This window comes from Gossypium hirsutum, chromosome D09, assembly GCF_007990345.1.
Source record: "Gossypium hirsutum isolate 1008001.06 chromosome D09, Gossypium_hirsutum_v2.1, whole genome shotgun sequence".
Lineage (NCBI taxonomy): Eukaryota > Viridiplantae > Streptophyta > Magnoliopsida > Malvales > Malvaceae > Gossypium > Gossypium hirsutum.
Genome location: NC_053445.1, coordinates 45,278,206 through 45,289,941, shown reverse-complemented (window position 1 = coordinate 45,289,941; position 11,736 = coordinate 45,278,206). Strand labels below are relative to the sequence as shown.

Sequence of the window (11,736 nt, the reverse complement as noted above, 5' to 3'; positions counted from 1 at the left end):
TTAAAATGTATAATAATAAATAAAGTAAAATTTTGATTGAGTGATAAATTTATGGTTTTACAAGCCCAGTTAGCATGAATTTAAATCTCTATTTTTTTATAGTTTTTTAAATAAAAAAAATTTAAGCGAATGACTTGATAATGAATTTCAGGTCGAAGTGACTAATCCGATTTATTTTTCACATTCATAGGAGTTCGTCTATGTTTTTGCTGTACGAATATGACATTTTTTGAAAATTTCTATTTTGGCATTTCTAATTTCTGGAGTTTTTAGTCCTGATTAGAAAGGATTAAAAAAAACTTTTAGTTATGAATCGGGTATAGAACCAATGGTAATATAACTTATTCTAAATATGAAATGATATTTTAGTAGTTTTCCTAATTCAGATGGTGTTCCATTAAGATAATAAATGGAATTTCATTTATCTAGCAAACAATAACCTGCTACAAAAAGACAAATAGGAAAGTCCTATACAGGCAAATATGGCAAGAAACTATACAAGCTAACTATCATCAATAGGACCCCAATTGGAACAAAGTTGGATGTTAATATCATCAATCATATTTACATGTTTAATTCGCCGACTTTTTAATCTTCAACGGAACAAGGCTTACCAAAAAATCTTTCATTCCTCTCACACCATATAGAGTGAATATATGTATTTCCAGCCGATTTAAAGATGACAACCCAATTTAACTCCTGATCCCATGACCCAACAGTTCTACTAATATAATTTTTAGAAAAGCTGTAAAACCATCTCCCAAACCTTCCTAGAAAAGTCACATTCAAAGAAAATATAATATTTAGATCCAGACACACTAGAAATATCTATATTAAAATATGTTGTTAATCTCAAATTTTGAAATTTAATCTCTTAGCCCTAATTTATCCTTTCTCCATTATTTCCTTTGATAGCAGAAGAAAGTTATGAACATTGTAATTCAGGAAACCAATTAAAATGAAATACAATTATTCTAATGTACAAAACCGTCCAGCTTCACGCATAAACCAAGTGGATGTTGATGAACGCAACTCTCAAGCTTCTGCCTGCTTTCTTTTATTTATTCCATTTAGCTTTGGCCAAAAGAAAAGGATAAGACCTAACTTAAGCCAAGGGATCCAAGGAAACTTTTTTCTTCACACCACTTGTGTCATCCATACACGCCACTGAACACAACGCAACTGAATAGATTCATATATATACCAACACAATGTCAACTGAAAAAAAAATAAACAAAAGAAAAGCTAGTCTTTGCGGGCATTGGTTTTCTCATACCATATGCTGAAGCTGAACCACAATCACTCACGAGCAATTTGGGTGATGAAATCAACATATGAAATTTAAACATAATCCAACACTGGGCTATACATATTTGAGATAGAAGGCAAACAAATGGGTTTAAAATTAATCTAACATTCCCCCTTTTTCTTTTACAAATTTCCCTAAACAATGTCATTTTGTTTGAGCAAGTTTAACATACATATACAAGAATGATAAATGATAAGCCATTATAGAAGTCACTATTTTATATCATCGGCCACAGCCGAAGCTTTGCAGATTGGACATGTATTCTTCATCGACAACCACTTCTTGATACAAGGAACATGGTATTTATGACCACAAGTCTTTAATGCCCCAACCTCATCCATGTCCTTATACTCTTCCTGCATTTTGCAACATCAAAAGTACTTAGATGATTTGGTTAGCAGGACTAATGGGATCTTTGAAAAGAGCTAGCATACATTTCGATCACAAGTAGCAGACTATAATCAACAATCATTCACCAACTCTTCTTGATAATTCCATGGTTCCATACAACATAATCAATTATGTTTACGTTTCATACACTAAAATTCTTACCAGGCAGATCACACAAGAGCTTTCATCCTGGAATTGATCTGAAGAGCTGTAAATTGTTTCAGCCAAGCACTTAGATATCGAGTCTTCAGACAAGCCTGTATTAACACTCCCGATTCTTTCCCCTAGTGCAAGTAGTTCCTGCCCGAGAAATCGTCCAAGGTCATTTAAAACAAAACAAGAAAAGGAAAATAACAACATAATGGAAACAGGAAGTATGTACATACCTCGTAAGTCATGTTGTCTATGTCTAACCTCATATCTCTATGCTGATCAAACATATTTCTAGATCCATAAAAAGCGGAGCGGTCAACAATCATAAAACCCTGCAGAATGAAGATAAACTATAAACATTACCTGACAACTCATTAAATCAGCAAAATTGGGTGACAAGCTGATATATCATAAATGCTAATGAATACAATTTTTCCTGAATCTCAATTGCAAAACACTTGATATGAAGCATTTGGATACAATAGAATCATCAATACCTATAAACATAGATAATTACAGCCTGGTTATCAACGGAACAGGTCACTACCATTCACCAAAGAAGGGTACTTATGAAGCAATAAAGTCAGAGAAGTACACCAAGATGAAATAAATGGAACACTCTCAGAAGAAATGCAACGTGCTGAAAGCTATGTCAAATGAGTTTTCAAACTATTTTTAGAGGACATTTAAGTCCACCTCAATTGCTAATATGCAAATACATAATTCATTCATAAACGGTAAATACCTCAGATGAAAATCGACCATGGAAAGCTGCATCATCAGCTAGAGATTGGTATCTATCATTAGATATCCTTGACCTCCCACTCCGCTCATTATTACGCCATGTTACAGCTGTTAATGGCCGAGGATGCCTGGTTGAATAACTTTCAGAAACAACCTGCATCCCCTCTTCATGGGATGCAGCATGTCCCATGTGCACACTGCTGGAAGAGGCCCTGAAATTTGGGCTAGATCTCTGAAAATAATTTGTTCGAGCACCCCTTACAGATTGTGCTGAGTTGCCATGGAAACCCTGAGGAAGAACAGGATTTCTACCAGAAATGAAATTATGCTGAAGTCCCCCAACCTCAACAGAAGCATTTGTAGCACTACTACCACCCAGAAAGCGGTTTGTCTCATGAGTAAAAACATTTGAATCTGCAATTCACCAGCAACAGACTCAGAGATAATGAGAGATCAAAATCATAACACAAAATTATTCAACTAACCTGCAGCTGGAATCCTTCCATGACTAGGAGACATTCTCAAATGGCTCCAGTCCCTTGACATAGCATTAGAGCTCTGACCAGTGATATCCACTGAGCTAGAACATTCAACCGGGTGGCTTGTAAGGTAGGAAGTATTGCTTGACAAATGGGTCCTAACTAGGTTAGATTCAAGATCAAGTGCTGGACGGCTTCTCACATTCCGCATAGAACACTCACCCCTAATTGAGAGGCCATTGCCTCTACAGCTCGGGGGCATGGAAATATGATCCCAATACATGTGCTGAGGATCTACATTAGGTTTCTCTTGCCAAAAGTCAGAAGATAAAGGAATATCAGATGAACTTCCAGCACCAGCATATCTGCTTGATCCACCCCTCTCACAGACTGAAGGAACTCCCGGGCTTTTTCGCTTGTGAGGTCCTCTTCCACTGCTCATTGGGAGATCAACAAGACCGCCCTCAATTCCTTGGAAAGTCTGCCTATCATAATTGGAAGAAGATGCATGATGCATGTAGTTCTCAGGAGCAGAACCAAAGGTTCTAGGCACAGATGAATGCAGAAAAAGATCATGAGATGGGCCTGAAGTGTCAAGCTGGTAGCGTGGAGCTTCAACATTATGGCTTGAGGTAGCAAAACCACTTGACCTAGGCATGGAATTCCAGTGAGAAGAAAACTGCACCGCGTCAACAGGCATATTTTCTACTGGATAGAAGAATGAAACATGTTCTGTAGAGCTTGACCTCGCTGTGGAACAAAGCAAGAAAAAATACCCATTAGAACAATAGCTAGGTACAAATAGAGGATGCCACGAGGCAGGAAAATCCAAAACCTAGGCCCAACTCTCTAGATAGGGGAATACGATAAGTTGAACCCATACAACCATGCAAACATGTTTTCATGCTATAAGTCAATATAAATTTGTCATTGACATCAACCCTTTTCCCTTAAAATAAAAGGCAAAAGTAGAGGCAATAAAATAACAATACCTATATTTGCGTAAGGTTGGTCTACATGCAAATGATTCCTGCCCTGCTCAGGTTCACTCTCAAACATTTGGGATGTGCCAAATAAATGTCTATGCCCCATAACAGTCACTTAAAAGGAAAAGAACAATGTCTCAGAAGAAGAGTAAACCTGCAAAAGGAAAAACAGATCAAATACATAGAAGAGGAGCTATATTTAACTTCCAATGACAGGAAATAATTAAAACAAAGGATGTGTTAACTGTCCCCATTACATTTTCACAAGCAAAATACACTGATGCTAATGCATTTCATTTCTTATCAAGAACTTCCATAAGTCTAACACAAAAATTATCATGTTTTGGATCTCACATATCGGCAGCAAAATGAAGAAAAATGCAACACCAAGAATAACATTTTTAGTTGTATCCCAAATTAGTTGCCACTGAAGCAGAAAATAAAGGTACCCAATTTTCTTTTCCTACCCACAACTGTTTAATCCATTTAAAAGAGAAGACAGTTTTACCATGCTATTAAAACTCCAAAAGATGAGAATTACACATAACCTTATAAATATCAATCTCTTGAAACAAATAACAACAGACCATAGATGTAAAATTTCTAAATGCATCAGGAAGACACTCCAGCATCCACTAGACAAGCACAGGCACAAGCACAAACTGATACGTGAAAAGGTCACCTAGGCTAGAACTTCAACAACCATAAGAAACTTTCTACTTTGGCCCATCAAATCCAAATTGTGCATAATGAACAGTAAGTCACGTGTGAGTTGATTCTTAGGAGTAGGACAAAGTGAGCTGCAAAAAAGGAATTAAATGCTTAGGGTGTGTTTTGCAGTAGGCTTTCACACAGTAATTTAACAGCCCTAATACCAAGTACGCAACTATGGTCTTCTTATAAACTGGCGTGCCAGCCATGGTCCTGCCTCTTGCACTTATCTGGTTATACATTTCTCCCCTCTCCGAAAAATTGGAGAGGGCATTCGTCATATTCTGGGGCAAGAAACAAAGAAGGAAAAGGTGAATGCAAGATAGATAACACTAGATTGTAATTACATACAGACTTTGAATTGGTCGCTAGTACTAACCTATAACCCCAATGCAATAGTACCTTAGATTGAGGCTAGAGAAACCACTAGAAGCAGGATTATACATGAGGACATCACCCGGAATTGATTTATAACTCAGCAGATGTATGTGATGAAAGTGATAATCACTTATCCAAGAATGGATATAAAGATTGTGAAGTCACAGTAACAGCAGAAGAATAAGGCCTCGTACTCCAGTCATGAAATTAGTAACTGAATGAATATAGAAAAGTAAGTCCTGTCTCTCTTTGGTTCAGTAAAAGAGAAGAAATCAATTCGTATAAAGTAACCTTCATGACACTGAACTTCCAGTCCGTAAGAGAGGGACAAAAACCTATCTATTATGAAAATAAGTTAGAAGAATAAAAAAACAATAAGATAGTAAAGAAATGATTTAAAGTACAATGTAAGCTTTTAACAGATAGAAAACTGATAAACTTGGAACATTAATCTTTAGTAAAAGAAAGCATCCTCAAAGAAATTGAAGAGGCGGTATAGGAGATAAGCTACAATTTTGAAATTATTCATCTCCATAAGGAACTAAGTCAAATGCCATGGGGATGTATAAATTGTTTATTGAAGAGGAAAGTTCAGTAATTAGACAACATGTTTAATATACATGAAAACGAGCATGGATTTCCATCTGTAAGAGAGTAAATATAGTCTGCTGTGATTATAGCCGCTTTTTCCAATTAATCAATCAGTAAGAGAGTAACCTTTGCCAAAAGAACGTACAAGTATCGTTTAAAACCAATAAATTATATTTTCTTGATATAAATCACCAAATTAAAGGAAATAAACAGAAAACAGGAATGTCTACGATATAATTGAAAAGTAGGCGACACTAACAGTCACCATTGCTAATGTAAGATTCCTATCCATTGAAAATATATTTAGATTCAAAATGAAAGGTCTAGACTGATTCCTACAGTACCTTCTTATTATGTAACATTTGAAGTAGAGATGAAGTGGTTACATAATAGTATCTCATATGTTGTGCCTCACAATGTCTTTCTGAAATCTTTCAAGGTTAAACAATTAGGTGAGTATCAACAAAAAATTATGAGCTAGTATTATGTACATTCGTTAAAGAACTCTGCCACCAAAAATAGTGAAATGGTTCACCAGGAAGCTTTACTAATACAAATCAGGGGGAAGATATTACCCGAGAAATAAAAAAAAGGCTTCAAAATGTGTGAATAAACTCCTTAGAAAGAGGCACATATAATAAAGCCTACGAAGCAACCGGGAGAATCTTACAAAACCCAGCTCCAGTGATTTCTCTTCAATACTGAGCATCAGAAAGGCCATATCAGACGCACCATATCTTAATCCAAACTTAACAAACATTCAGCTCTCCTGTCAAGATGGTTCACTGCCTTGCATCTTGAGAGTAACAATCTTCAGTTTTGGCTTAAGTAAGCGTCTAAGCCACTACATGCAAGTACAAGTCAGCCCTCCGCCTCAATAAAATATGTGAACCTGATGCCATCAGACCTTTAAATGTTTGCATAATTGTCCCTCCTCCGAGGCATCTAGACGCATGATTTCAACTGCTAAATTTTTTCAACCCCTAAGGTTTTTACTAAATTCACTGACAAGCAATGTAAGACAGTTCCCATCACTTGCCTGTTAATGGTCATCATCCTGGCATCCAATTTTTCCAAGTCTTAAGTCTCCATAAACAGAATGTAATGGGTGTCCAGCAGACAATACTAAGCTTAATCTTCAGCAATGTCATCACAAGGCCTACACTATAAATCAACCTATCAGCAGAAACAGTAGAATGGTTGAATATAAGGAACTGTAAAGGCCATGAAGATGACCCCAGCAAGCTTTAGGGGATTCTTAGGTCATTACATCTTAGAACTACACAGCACGAGACACTATTATCAATTCCTTTATGTCAGTCACTCCCTAAACCTCCTGTGACACCCTACAACAAGCATCGAGCATGCTAACACATGGGTAAAATATAATGGATTTAAGATAATGGCATGACTACAATCGTTCACCCCCCCACCCTTTAATCATTTTCAATGCAATCTCCAGATCCTGGAGTGGAAAGATCCTGATGTCAAAGTGAATTCCGATTGAACAAGGTCTAAGAGTTCTGCAAATTGGTAGCTCTAAACCATTTACTTGTTCTCCGTGTATAACAGCTGACATAAACAGTCCAAAGTGAGTGCATATGAACCTAATAAGAAGATATAGGAATTTTCCCCTTCAGTTGCCAAATTGACCAATGCTTTCCTGCGACAACATTTGCAATTCAGAAAATAGTAACAAGAAAGATCACTACTAAGCTGTTAACAACTCCAGAAAGGTTTCTATGCATGGATAATTCAAAGGAATGCTCAACATGCAACAGAAACTATCTGCAACTGGGAGAACATAGATAAAATCAAGGGAATTAAGAAAGGAAATATAAGTAAAGTGAAGGTGCTGCAAGACATGACAAGGATGAGTATGATGGAAAGTTAAGGAATGAAAACAGAGGCTAGACACACTACACCTAAAAGCTGATTGCAATAAGAATAAGGAAACATATTGTGCGGAGATAAAGGAAACCTCATACCTTCAGATATAGACTGGCTGTCGTTCCAAAACTGGCATACAAATTAGTATTTAGGCTCAGGGGCAAAATCAAGATCAGTGCAAGAATGAAACGCCAAGTGAATGACCTGCATAAGAAAACATCTAAACCTAGTTGCTGCTAAGGAAACCAAGAGAAAACTATATCCAACCCTATCCATTATAGCATCCAACAAGAAGTTGTTGGACATGCTAGAAGGAAGGTATGACGTATTCATCTACAAACTTGAATCTGAACCACAAAGATTGAAAGTCAATTTCTCATGTTACAGCAGCCCTAGGGGGAGCAGCTTACGATAACCATTTTCTATTTCTTTTTATAAACTAAATCTTTAAACCAACATTGACAGCATCAATGTGCTGGACAAAAGAATAAAATTGAGAGGTTAAGCCTATCACAGATATCGTGCAAGCAAACATTTGAGATTCAAAATCAGGAAAGCAAATTAGTATTGCACGATAGAGGATGCAATATGCCAAAAAGCCCAATTCTTTTCCCTTGATTTTTTTGCATTGAACCCATTGCAGGACATCGGAAAAGGTTGTCCAATTATATACTGGGTAACATCTCATATGTCAAAGCACTCCCCTTGAAAAATATGACTATGAACTCTTGTATCAGTTTTAAAACCCTTATTATCACAATTCTTAGAACAAAAGGCAGAAAACCGGACTTGGAATTACTTCCTACAAACAGAGTTTCTGTTTAAATACGGTCACAGCAACAAAATCTCTACAACAATCAGATCAAAATTATAGCAACTGATCATCCTTTTAAGTCAAGCCAAGTCAAAAAATCAATGATCAACAATGAAATATATCAAGCCGATGATGATGGCCATCGCAAAGATAACGAATTTAGAACTAGGAAACTGATTTTTATGGCAATTATTTTTCTTGGATATCTCTAATAAATAAAAAATTTTAAGAGAATCTAAGATTAAGGGGAAAAAAACTGAAACCATTAACAGATTAACATGCAAAATCAAGAAACAAATTAAATCAACCAAACGAACAATAATCAAACCTCAGATAAACAAAAATTTCACGATCAAAGTAGGTTTAAAAGAATCAACTAACAAAATCATCAACCAAAATAAAAGAAAAGAGAAAACCCACCTCGATTTTTTTCGATGAAATTCTGAGAGAAATAGTAGAATTATAACTTATAAAGGAAAAAAAGGTGGAAAATAGGGAAATCTTATGTTTGGGACAACGAAGAAAGACAAGGAAATAAAGGGTTTGGGTGGTCTGGCCTTGTTCAGAATAAGAGTAGGCCCAAATCACCCGCCCAAAATCTCTATATATAAAAAAGGAAGATACAAAAGACCTTCCTTATGTTGCCACCTAGCAGGCTAGCACTATTCTCTTTGCTTTTCTCCTTTTCGCGTTTTACAAAAATATTGTAAATTTTGAGATTTAATTTATATATTTTACTCTCTTTTTTTTAATTTACATATTTTTACATGATAAAATAATGGTCAAATTTGACCTTTAAATTATGTTGAAGTTAGAAGTTTAATTTATATATTTTAATTTTTTACATAATTTAATCTATCTATTTTTACAATATCATTAATTAATCTAAACGGTTAATATGTTAATTATTTTAATTAAAATGTTTACCTCAATTTTTTTTTCAAAAACATTATTCCAATAAAAATTTTCTTTATTGCTATGGTTTCAAATGACTGTTTTTAAAACAAAAATCATAATAAGTATTTTCAATGATATTTTTATTCTTATATAACTATTAAGTGAATAGTGTTTTTTTATTTCACACTAAAAAATTTTAATAAAAATAGTGAGATTAAATTTTAAATACACAAAATATATAGAAATTTAAAGCATAATTTTTACTTTATAATTTAATACAAACAAAATTGTTTACGGTATTTTTGAAATTGATTTAGCCTTTTCCGGTAAAATTTAATAAATTAATTCTCTTATTTTATTGATTGACATTGATGTAATTATTATATTTTTTTTTCTCACCAAAAAAAGAATATCGCAACTATGACATTATTGACTTTGTTTTCATGACGGAATTAGTGAAAAAAAGCATTTAAACAGGCAACGATATAAAAGATTGTTTAAAGCTAGTTGGATATAAAATATTTTCCACGTTTATTAAGTTGAAAAGAAGAACCCCGTACTAGATAAGCATCCAATGGTGTTGTGTGGTTTGATGCATGAACCATGTGAATTTGTTGACCGTCAAACATAAGTGAATGTGATATACCGTAATGACCCATCAAGTTGCCAAATTTGATCCACCAATGGAGAGCCGTTCACCAGAATATTTTGACAAAGGTGGGGCTGTAGCCGTAGGAGTAGAGCAAGGCTTATAAGGTGGATTTGGATGGATTTATCTTATTTTTTGTTCTAAGTTACAGTATTGTTATAGTATCTAATCTCACTATCATTGCTATTTTTACACTAACGTAGATAAACTCACCCTAAGTGTCCATATTGTAATGAGTCAACAAATCAATAATTTATTTTTGTTGTGAGAGCGTAACCACAAAAATCTAATGAAGAGATAAACAACCTCTTCATTTGGTGATAAGAATTTGAGTATGTCTCTTCGTTCTTAATTATCAAAAAAAAAAAACATAAATCAATGAATTATCGAAATGCTCTTATGTATATTAATTATTTAAAAGGTATTTAAACCACTTAGCATCAACTTGGTTAGATAAATTAGGAAAATATCTTTTAATAATTAAAATAAGTTATATTATTTGAGGTTATTTTAATTTTTATTTTAAAAAACCAATAAAAATTTACATGTGGTTTGATTTAAACCCGTGCTATTTACATCAATAAAAAATTAATTTTACCACAAAATTAAAGCTTTATTTTAATTATATTATACGTACTCTAGCACCTCAACCAAAATAATGTTGTTGATTTGAGTTAATGTCCCAAATCCACTCAACACTAATTCAAAATTGATTAAAACACTATAATAAACAATCATAAGGCATTTAATATTCTTAATACGATGTATTTATGTGTTTAAATTTCATATTACTTACAATTTAATCTATTTTTCATTTTAATATCATACATATTTCATGTCTTATTATTAATTAGTTCAAAACCTTACGTTTCATTATTTATTGTATGTTATTTTTAAACACACACTCGTGTTCTAAATATGTGGTTTCCACACGCGTACGCGTGTGATAGAATTTCTAATTATATTAAATTATATAAATATCAGTGATATTAAATTTTTTAAATACCATTTATCATTATTAATTTTTTAATATTTTATTTATCATTAATTCTAAAAATAATTTATATTATTTTCTTAGAAATATTTAAAATTTATATTTCATTTATCATTTGTAACAGCCCAATTTTCAGTGGTGTCAGAAACAGTGGTTTGAGACCACTAAATCTGACGAGTGAGTTTAAAAATTTTATTATTTATTAATTATTATTTAAATATGATTTTAGAAAGATTTTTGAAATAGTGATTTGAGTTTAGAAGGAATTATTAGGTTAATTAGTTTTGAAAACGGGGTATCGAGACCTCGATTTTATAAATCGAGCCGTAAATATTTTTATAAATATTTTAAAAGTGTCATTAAGTTAGTATTAAAGTTTCGTCAAAAATTTTTAACGTTTTGATAGTTAATTAATTAAAAAGGACTAAATAGAAAAAGATGCAAAACTTGCTAAAGTGATTAAATAGAATAAATGGAAAATAAGGGAGGACTAAAAGAGAAATTAGACACCTAAGGAATGGGTGAGGCGGCATAAGCAGAAAAAAAATCTTGGAATTAGGTTATTTAAGGGTAAAATACTAAATTTTGTGAAATTAAGCTTAAATAAAAAGAAATCTAAAGATTTCTAGGCATTTCTTCTTCAATTCTCAGCCAAAAACAGCCATTAGAGAGCTTCTCAAACTAGTTTTTGTATTTTTACTTCATTTAAGTTTAATTCTTACTTTTCTATTGAAATTTTTATGTTTTTGAG

General features: G+C 33.4%; 1 protein-coding gene across 50 annotated transcripts; it reads right to left on the bottom strand.

Annotated features, from left to right (window-relative positions):
- Positions 1–1,379: 1,379 nt before the first annotated feature.
- On the bottom strand, positions 1,380–9,021 carry LOC107891118 (probable E3 ubiquitin-protein ligase ZFP1). 50 transcript variants are annotated; one of them, XM_041100862.1, is made up of 13 exons: positions 8,866–9,011; positions 7,730–7,835; positions 6,086–7,404; positions 5,442–5,489; positions 5,152–5,364; positions 4,937–5,056; positions 4,744–4,861; positions 4,068–4,215; positions 3,082–3,825; positions 2,598–3,010; positions 2,086–2,202; positions 1,862–1,999; positions 1,380–1,665 (listed from the first exon to the last, which is right to left on the bottom strand). In XM_041100862.1, the coding sequence occupies exons 8-13, from the start codon at positions 4,165–4,167 to the stop codon at positions 1,522–1,524; spliced, it is 1,656 nt and encodes a 551-aa protein (XP_040956796.1). In that variant the 5' UTR covers positions 4,168–4,215; positions 4,744–4,861; positions 4,937–5,056; positions 5,152–5,364; positions 5,442–5,489; positions 6,086–7,404; positions 7,730–7,835; positions 8,866–9,011; the 3' UTR covers positions 1,380–1,521. The 50 variants fall into 50 exon arrangements, with proteins under 50 accessions (XP_040956796.1, XP_040956836.1, XP_040956816.1 ...); XM_041100902.1 differs by lacking the exon at positions 4,744–4,861 and having other exon boundaries at positions 2,086–2,184; positions 4,949–5,056; positions 6,086–6,172; positions 6,317–7,404; positions 8,866–9,010; XM_041100882.1 differs by having other exon boundaries at positions 2,086–2,184; positions 4,949–5,056; positions 8,866–9,009.
- Between the last annotated feature and the right edge of the window lie 2,715 nt (positions 9,022–11,736).

Coding starts and splice junctions, on each gene's coding strand:
- LOC107891118 (XM_041100865.1), bottom strand. CDS start 4,167: ATGGGGCATAGACATTTATTTGGCACATCCCAAATGTTTGAGAGTGAA. Junction 3,826..4,067: donor CCAACCTTACGCAAATATAG/GTATTGTTATTT, acceptor TTTGTTCCACAG/CGAGGTCAAGCTCTACAGAA. Junction 3,011..3,081: donor TGGAAGGATTCCAGCTGCAG/GTTAGTTGAATA, acceptor GGTGAATTGCAG/ATTCAAATGTTTTTACTCAT.